This window comes from Miscanthus floridulus, chromosome 1, assembly GCF_019320115.1.
Source record: "Miscanthus floridulus cultivar M001 chromosome 1, ASM1932011v1, whole genome shotgun sequence".
Classification (NCBI taxonomy): Eukaryota; Viridiplantae; Streptophyta; class Magnoliopsida; order Poales; family Poaceae; genus Miscanthus; species Miscanthus floridulus.
The window spans coordinates 141,888,263-141,897,859 of NC_089580.1; the positions used below are offsets into that span (position 1 = coordinate 141,888,263).

The 9,597-nt window shown below is 45.1% G+C and overlaps 1 protein-coding gene across 1 annotated transcript; it reads left to right on the forward strand.

The window, feature by feature from the left end:
- Nucleotides 1-2,469: 2,469 nt before the first annotated feature.
- On the forward strand, nt 2,470-3,692 carry LOC136495911 (nicotianamine synthase 2-like). The gene has a single exon (XM_066491701.1). The coding sequence runs from the start codon at nt 2,572-2,574 to the stop codon at nt 3,550-3,552; it is 981 nt and encodes a 326-aa protein (XP_066347798.1). The 5' UTR covers nt 2,470-2,571; the 3' UTR covers nt 3,553-3,692.
- The last annotated feature ends 5,905 nt before the right edge of the window (nt 3,693-9,597 follow it).

Sequence of the window (9,597 nt, forward strand, 5' to 3'; positions counted from 1 at the left end):
GAGGAAAGATGGGCCTCGCGGTAACTGGCTGTTGTGGGCCAAATTTCGATTGGAATTCAAAGTGTGGCACTGCCGCTTGCCACACGCGGCACTACTGCCTGACAGGCGCGGCATAGCCGCACATCCCAGAACAACGGGAAATAGTTACAAACTAAATAACTCTCTCTATATAAGATATGGACACATATCTTAGGCGCATTATGATCAGCAGTAGGTAAACAATACAAACAATGATCAGAATGTACTTGTAGCTTTTGATAAGTCATTTTGAAGCACAATATTGAAACCTTTGTAATTCATTTCTCCTATCCATGCTAGTTCATCAATCAGGGTGTGCTATAGTTCAAACCACGTTATGAGAATCAAGTATATTTAGCTCACTACGCAAAGCACAAAACCTTGACTCATTGAAAGGCTTAGTGAAGATATCGACTAGTTGCTTTGCGGTGCTCACATGGCGAATTTCGATATCTCCTTTGGTTTCGTGGTCTCTCAAGAAATGATGTCGGATGTCTATGTGCTTAGTTCTTGAGTGACTTACGGGATTGTTTGCGAGCTTTATGACACTTTCATTGTTACACAAGAGTGGAATTTTGGTGAAGCGACATCCAAAATCTTAAAGGGTTTGCCTCATCCAAAGTAGTTGAGCACAACATGCACCGGCTACAACATACTCGGCCTCGGCGGTGGAAAGGGCTACACAATTTTGTTTCTTAGAACTCAAAGACACTAGGGACCGTCCAAGGAATTGACATGTCCCCGAGGTACTTTTTCGATCTACTTTGCAACCGGCGTAATCGGAATCCGAATACCCAACTAGATCGAACTTAGAGCCCTTAGGATACCACAAGCCAAAGTTAGGAGTGTGTACTAAATATCTCAAGATTCTCTTAACGGCCACTAAGTGGCACTCTTTTGGGTTAGTTTGAAATCTAGCACACATGCACACACTAAGCATAATATCGGGCCTAGATGCGCACAAATAAAGTATAGAGCTGATCATGGAGCGATATACCTTAGTATCCATGGCTTTCCCTTCATCATTGAGATCTAGATGTCCATTTGTTGGCATGGGAGTTTTGATAGGCTTGACATTCACCATGTCAAAAATTTTGAGCATATTATGGGTGTACTTTGTTTGGCTAATAAAAGTTTCTTCCTTCATTAGCTTGATTTGAAATCTAAGGGACATCTCAAATCTCTTGGTCATGATCCTACTAAATTCCTCACAGAAAGAATGATTAGTACTACCAAATATTATGTCATCGACATATATCTAGCACACAAATATATCTTTGCCAACTTTGCGAGTGAAAAGGGTAGGATCGGCTTTGCCTATTTCAAAACCTTGTTTAAGTAAGAATTTCTTAAGGTATTCATACCATGCTCTTGGTGTTTGCTTAAGCCCATAGAGCGTTTTTTTGGAGTTTGTAGACATATGTCTAGATGAGCCCTTTCATGTCTGCAAACAAAAAGGGTGTTCGGCTGGTCAGGTTCCAGCTTGTTCCAGCTTATTCTATCTCATGAAATACTATTGAATCATCCAAAATCAGCCCAAACCTGACCATCCAAAATCAAGAAACCAATTTTAATTATCCATGGAGAGCAGGACAACAATTCTGGGACACTGACAATGCAGGTCAAGTCTTATGCTACAGGCCTGCTCACAGCCTATGAAATATCACTCTCTCTCTCTGGAAAAGTGTTAGAACTTTGTTGCTACTTCCTACCATGTTTGAAGGTTTTCCAAGCATTTTTTTATCATATTCAAATTTGACTTGTCTATAGTTGATCTTAGCAAACAGCAACAAGAGTAATATTCCATACACAAGTAGTGCAAGTGACCCAAACTTCTGCAGTTATAAAGTATAATCACATATGCTGCCATGGACTACAATTTTAGTTGTTGTACCAGGATATCAGTAATATACCAGTTGTTTTTTGTTTTAATTTTTGTAATCACTCGTTATTAAGAAAAGAAGATTATTTATTCTCAGGTGGAGATGCTCAGTTGCCTGACCAGGTCATGGTGTGGACGTGGCAAGCCCACTTCGGGAAGGGACCAAAAACAGGGCTACCACTTTCAGGGCGTGACGTGGACGTGTTGAAGATCCGGAACATTCGCCGTGAAATGTAAACATCATCATAATAATAATAACGAGGCATGAAACTGGTCTTGGCCGTGGACGCGTGAAGCGCGCCATGCGTTCGACATGCATGTAATCGGATGGCTCGCAGTCCTCCTCAGGTACTACTAATAATAAACTACTGGAGTACTTCACAGCCACATACGTCCACGTTTCATCAAAAACAAAACACATGCACGTCAACTGGAGCCGCCATCGGTTTACATGCCGCATCTCTGAAGGCCGGATCAGTGACAGTGAGGCACTGATGAACGAACTGCCGTGACATTCTATATATACCCTCGGTTCCTGTTCCAATTCTCATCAAGCAGCACGAGTTGTCGAACACTTGCCTGCTCTTGAGCTCAAAGACATCATCGGCTGCTTCTCGTGCTCTCCTCAGCTTCCCAACTGCAACTGTAGCAGCGAAACTCTACCAACTGCCATGGATGCCCAGAACGTGGAGGTTGCTGCCCTGGTGCAGAAGATCGCGGCCCTCCACGCCGACATCGCCAAGCTGCCGTCGCTGAGCCCGTCCCCCGTCGTCGACGCGCTGTTCACCAACCTCGTCATGGCCTGCGTCCCGCCGAGCCCCGTCGACGTGACCAAGCTCGGCCCGGACGCGCAGAGGATGCGAGAGGAACTCATCCGCCTCTGCTCCGACGCCGAGGGCCACCTTGAGGCGCACTACGCCGACATGCTCGCCGCCTTCGACAACCCGCTCGACCACCTCGGCCGCTTCCCTTACTTCAGCAACTACATCAACCTGAGCAAGCTCGAGTACGACCTCCTGATCCGCTATGTCCCGGGCCTGGCGCCTTCCCGCATCGCCTTCGTCGGGTCAGGCCCCCTGCCGTTCAGCTCACTCGTGCTCGCCGCCCGCCACCTGCCGAACGCGCTGTTCGACAACTACGACCGGTGCGCCGCCGCCAATGACCGTGCCCGGAAGCTGGTCCGCGCGGACGAGGGCCTGCGCAAGCGAATGTCCTTCCACACCGCCGACGTCGCCAACCTCACGGTCGAGCTCCGCAAGTACGACGTGGTCTTCCTGGCGGCGCTCGTCGGCATGGCGGCCGAGGACAAGGCCAAGGTGGTCGCGCACCTTGGCAGGCACATGGCGGACGGAGCGGCTCTCGTCGTGCGGAGCGCTCACGGGGCTCGCGGGTTCCTGTACCCGATCGTCGATCCGGAGGACATCCGGCGCGGCGGGTTCGACGTGCTTGCAGTGTACCACCCGGACGACGAGGTCATCAACTCCGTCATCATCGCGCGTAAGATCGACGCCCACGCGAAGGGACTTCAGAATGGGCACGCGCATGCGCGCGGCGCGGTGCCGATAGTGAGCCCGCCGTGCAAGTGCTGTAAGATGGAGGCGAACGCGCTCCAGAAGAGGGAGGAGATGGCGACGACGGAGCTGTCCATCTGATGCGAAAAGGAACTTTTGAGGAGCTGCGCGTGGTAACAATAATTACGAAACGCTGTTTCGTCTCTTAATCTCTCGTGTAACTGTTCGTTCGCACTTCTTTATTTGGTGTCATGCGATGTGTAAGTGTTCAATAATGACGTGTTTTTCCTATGTGATGATACATGCCAAGTTGCCAGCACGTTTACGTACGTGCCTGCTGTGACGGACATCGATGAGAACAGTGTGCACGTAAAGAAATACTAAATCCGTTCTAAATTATAGTTTGTTTGACTTTTTTATCATAAGTTTAATCACTCGTCTTATTTAAAAACTTATGTTAAATATCACTTCTTTTGTTGTGGCTTGTTTTATTAATAAAAGTTCTTCAAGAATGACTTAGATTTGACTATGTTTGCACAAATTTTTTGAATAAGACAAGCGATCAAACTTGAGGTAAAAAAAAAGTCAGACGAATTATAATTTAGAACGGAGAGAGTACCGCTTGAGGCATGGATTGCTTTATCATCTTCTCACTCAAGTCATTTCCAGTTTATGGGAATTAGTTGCTCCATCTCTAAATCATCCCTTACAGACTACTCCTTCCATCCAAAAATTATAAGCTTATTTCCTATAAAAGGATGTCTTGCCTGTAAAAGCGATTAAATTGTTGGAGAAATTGTCCTAATACATCCCCAGCTATGTCAAACGTGGTCCGTCTCTAAAAGAAAGTAATCATGTTTTAAATATCAAGTTTGACCAATTATAGATAAAAAAAGTATAAATATAATATCAAGGTTGTCGCCGGTCTTCTTGCTAGTGGTAACCTACAAGTCACACTCTTCCACATGGAGTGCTTACCACAAGCTCTAGCACTTGACCCGGCCGGACCACTTGTCGCCCTTCGCGTCTCGCTCTACTAGAGTTGCTCTTCATGGCTCCCGTAGGGTGAGCACAATACCTCTCACAATCTCTTCTCCGGAGCAACGCACAAGCTTCATGTGTGCTTCGACGGAGACCACCACCAAGCCGTCTAGGAGGTGGCAACCTCCAAGAGTAACAAGCACCACCGGCTTACAAGACGACCACCTAGTGCCACATGATGCAACCTCATGATGCAATCTCACTAAAATCGCTCACTCACTCAATCGGATGAACTCTATCAAGCAAGAGTGAGTTATAGGGCTCTCAAGCACCACCACACAAGCCATCAAGGCTCTAGTGTGCTCAGCACCTGGCCAAAGGCCGACCAAGGGGTTATTTATAAGTCACTTGTTGAGATCGCACGATCAAATAAGTCCATGTGAAGGAGTTCTAGCACTCTTATGATTGACATGAAAGCTTTTGTTGGATGAGTATTTGCAACTTGCTTGCCGGCTTGACATGCACTACAAAGCTTGTCCTTCTCAAAATTCACATCCTTCAACCCTCTCACCAAATCATTCTTCATTAGCTTCTTGAGTGAGCTCATCCCAACATGAGCAAGTCTTCTATGCCATAGCCATCCAAGTGTTGTTTTGGTGAATAGGCATGTTTTCAAGTTAGCATCTTTGGAGGTGAAATCCACTAAGTATAGGTTGTTGTATCTAAATCCTTTAAATATCACTTGATCATCATCCTTCTTAGATACAACAACTTCCTTCTCGGTGAACAAGCATTGGAAGCCAAGATCACACAATTATCCAACGGATAGCAAGTTGAAGCTCAATGAAGCAACATAGAGCACATTTGAGATAGAATGGTCATTTGATATTGCCACTTTGTCCAATCCTTTAACCTTGCCCTTAGAATTATCTCCAAATGTGGTTCTTTCTTGTCCATCTACTTCTTCATCTAGTGAGGTGAACATACGAGGATCACCGGTCATATGTTGTGTGCAACCACTATCAATAACCCAATGACTTCCACCGGTCTTGTAGTTCACCTACACACAAGAGATCAAGCTTTAGGAACCCAAACTTGTTGAGGGCCCTTCACCTTCTCAATAAGTGACTTTGCAACCCAAATTTTCTTAGACCTATTCTTGTTTGGAGGTCCTAAGAACATGACTTTCATCTTTCCACTAGAATCATTTCTAAGCATGTAATGAGCATTGAAGGCAAAAGGTCTAGCATGCTTGGGCAAGGGTTGTGGTGGTGGAGTTTGGCACTCATGGGCAAAGTGGCATTCTTGTCCACACTCAAAACACTTCTTTGATTTTGGCTTTTGTTGTTGTTGAGCTTGAGCCTTCTTCTCTTTGTTTGCCATGTAACCAATACCACTTCTATCCATCTTTATAATGGTGTTCATTAGTAGCTCACTTTGAAGATACTTGCCTCTTGTGAACTTGCTCAATCCAATCTTGAGATGCTCTTTCTCTAACTTGAGCTTCTTGTTCTCTTCCTTGAGAGCATCATTATTTTTCTCTTGCTTGAGCTTCTTGTTCTCTTCTTTGAGCTTCTCATTCTCAAGAATCAAGTCACCATCATGATCACTAGTTTCAAGCACTATGGTGTTGGTGGTCTTGAGCTCTTCAAGATCTTTCTTGAGCTTTCATTGTCATTCTTGAGCTTGACAAACTCATCATAATCATCGGCCTCAACCACTTGCTTGCCCTTGCTACTAGAACTTTGCTCAATGCTCTCAATGATCAAATCATCACATGATGTAGCTATATCAATCTTAACAACATTGTTAGTAGCATCATGTGGCTCATTGGATAGAAATTCTTGAGCAATGACAAGATTATCATGATTAATCTTAAGAGTAGTATATTCTTCTTTTAGCTTGTTGTGGCTAGTGATGAGCTCTTTGTGCATCCCCTCAAGTTTATCATGTTTATCTTTAAGCTCTTTCTTAGAAGATTTGAGCTCCTTGAGTTTGGATGATATAGCATCATTTGCTTCTCTAAGCTCAACACTAGCCTTTTCGGCTATATCACATTTTGCTAAAAGTGAATCATTCTTAGCCTCTAGTTTTTCATTCTTAGCTCTACTCTTTCTAATGATCTTAGTGTATTGATTTAGCAATTTAACAAGATCATCATAAGAAGGTGATTCATATTCATCATCATCACTATCGCTATCATCATTGCTAGCATGTTCATCACCACTACTATCATCATTTGATACCTTGCGATCACCCTTGGGCATAAGGCATAGGTGTGTAGGGGATGATAGCGGTGATGGCAGTGAAGATGATGAAGAGTCAATAACAATGGCGGCCACCTTCTCGTTGTCACTATCATCATCGGATGAGCCACTAGATGAATCAATGTCCGTGAGCCAATCACCGACGATGTATGCCTTTTCACTTTTCTTCTTCTTGTGGAAGTCCTTCTTCTTGCCATCTCTCTTCTTGTATGGCTTGTTTTTCTTCTTCTCATCTTCTTCTTCATTGCTTGAGTCATCTTTCTTGCCCTTGTACTTGTCTTTCTTGGGCTTTGTGCATTGATGTGCTAGATGACCAAGTTCTCCATAATTGTAGCAATCCATCTCAGAGATTGGCTTCCTTCTAGAGCTTGTGAAGAACTTCTTCTTCTTGCCATCGAACTTGATGCCCCTCTTGTTGAGTTTCTTTAGCATCTTGGCGGTTCTTTTCACCATGAGAGCAAGGCTTGCATCAACTTCATCATCACTTGAGCTCTCATACTCAAGCCTTGCTTTGCCCTTCTCTTGGCTAGCTTTGAATGCTAAGTCTTTTTCTTTCTTCTTAGTAGAGGATGAGCCATCTTGTGGTGTGATGTGCATGTACATCTCATGAGCATTGATCTTTCCCAAGATTTGTGTTGGTGTAGCGGTGGAAAGATCACCTTGATGAAGCACGGTCATAATATGCCCATATTTGTCAATGGGGAGGACACTCAAGATATTTCTTACAATATCGGATGGTTGCATTTGAGTGAGTCCAAGCCTATTGATTTCCTCTACAAGAACATTCAAGCGTGAATATATTTCATTAGCACATTCTTTGGGAAGCATCTCAAAAGAGTTAAGCTTTTTCATGACAAGATGATAGTGTTCCTCACGCTCACTCTTTATTCCCTCATGGAGCGCGCAAACGTCCGACCATAGTGCATGGGTGTCTTTGTGGTTCCTCACTTGGTTGAACACATCTTTGCAAAGGCCTCTAAAGATGGTGTTTCGAGCCTTTGCATTTCATTTTTCGTAATTCACCTCATCGCCTTGTAGGTGTGTAGCATCCCGAGGTTTTGGGAAGCCTTGTGAGGTGGCTCTAAGTATTCCAACATCTAGACCTTCTAAATATGCCTCCATGCGAATTTTCCAATATGAAAAATCATCCCCCTCAAAGATAGGAGGAGGTCCATCCCCGTGAGACATCTTTTGTCTAGGCGGTTAAGCCTAAATACGTGAGCACGAGGCTCTAATACCAATTGAAAGGATCAAGATGCCTAAGAGGGGGGTGAATTGGGATAATTCTAAATTTCTTTGCAATAATTAAGTCCTATGGTTAGCCCAATTAACCCCCTATGCCTAGAAAGTGTTTCTATTAATCTACCGCGCAAAAGTTTAGCAACCTATGTTCCAATCCTACTCTAGCATGACAATTCTATGAATGTAAATGACAAGAATTGAATTGCTCAAAGTAAATGATCAAAGTAAATAGAGAAGGAGGAACGCGGTAATGTTTTGCCAGGGTATCGGAGAGTCGCCACTCCCCACTAGTCCTCGTTGGAGCACCCGCGTAAGGGTGTAGCTCCCCCTTGATCCGCGTAAGGATCAAGTGCTCTCTACGGGTTGATTCTTTGACACTCCGTTGTGGTGAATCACCCACAACCGCTCACAACTTGAGTTGGGTCATCCACAAGCTCCGTCGGATGATCACCAAACTCCCAATCACCACCAAGCCGTCTAGGTGATGATGATCACCAAGAGTAACAAGCACGAACTCTCACTTGACCACGACAAGCCTAATGAGAAGGGTGGATGCACACTTTGCTACTTTTGATCTCACTAATGAGGGCTCTCTTTGGGATTCTCAAATCTCAATCACCTCACTAGGACCTTGCTCTTCTTGGCACTCTTAAAGGTGTTTCTCAGCTGTTGGAATGGGCAAAAGTACCCCCACACACAAATGGAGGAAGTATTTATAACCATGGCTGAAAAACGAACCGTTATGTGCCACTGTGGGGTGACCGAACGCTTCAGTCATGTTGACCGGATGCTCCGGTCAGTTCTCCCTAAACTCCAGTGTTTAAGATGTGACCGAACGCGTTCGGTCGTGATTTTCCTTCTCTAGAACCTTACTGGAGTCGACCGGACGCTGGAACTCAGCGTCCGGTCGCACTAGACGATTTCACCTTGATCAAATGAACTGACTGGACTCTGTGCCCACGTCCGGTCACCCGGGAGCCAGCGTCCGGTCAGTATTTGACCCTCCATTCACTTCCAACTCTCGATCATATGTGAATGAAGTTTGCTCCAATGGATCTAAGGGCTTCTTAGGAGCTACCTAGTGCTAGATTTAACAAGTGTGCACCACACCTAACTCACTAGACTCACCTAGGTCAAGCTACCCATCCATACCCCCCTTAATAGTACGACCAAAGGAAAAACAAAGTCCTAAACTACTCTATGTGTCTCTTCAACTCCAATCGATACTTAGAACTAGTCCATCCTTAACCTTGTCGTCCATTCTTTGAAAACCGAAACGATTTTCATCGTAGGGGCATGACCACCATGATAGCCCAATCGATCTCCACTACCATGACCTAACTTAATTGCCTCTGTAAAACACACGTTAGTCATAGTAATCACGTATTGTCATTAATCACCGAAACCCAACAAGGGGCCTAGATGTTTTCAACCAACTCAACGGTCAAGTGAGACCGGACTCACAGGAGCATGATAGGACGTAGCCATGCCACGTCAGGTCCTCGCAAGCTCGCTCACACCAAGAAATCGACCGGACACGTCGATCCCTCCTTCTGATGATGCGCTGCGCGGAGTCAGGTCGACTCTAGAGAGGGTCCAGAGAGGCAAAACCGTGACGTGACGTGTTCGGTCCAACATGACCTGACACGGTCAACGTCTGGTCCTCTCTGGTCAGCCCACCAACGCCACGTAACCT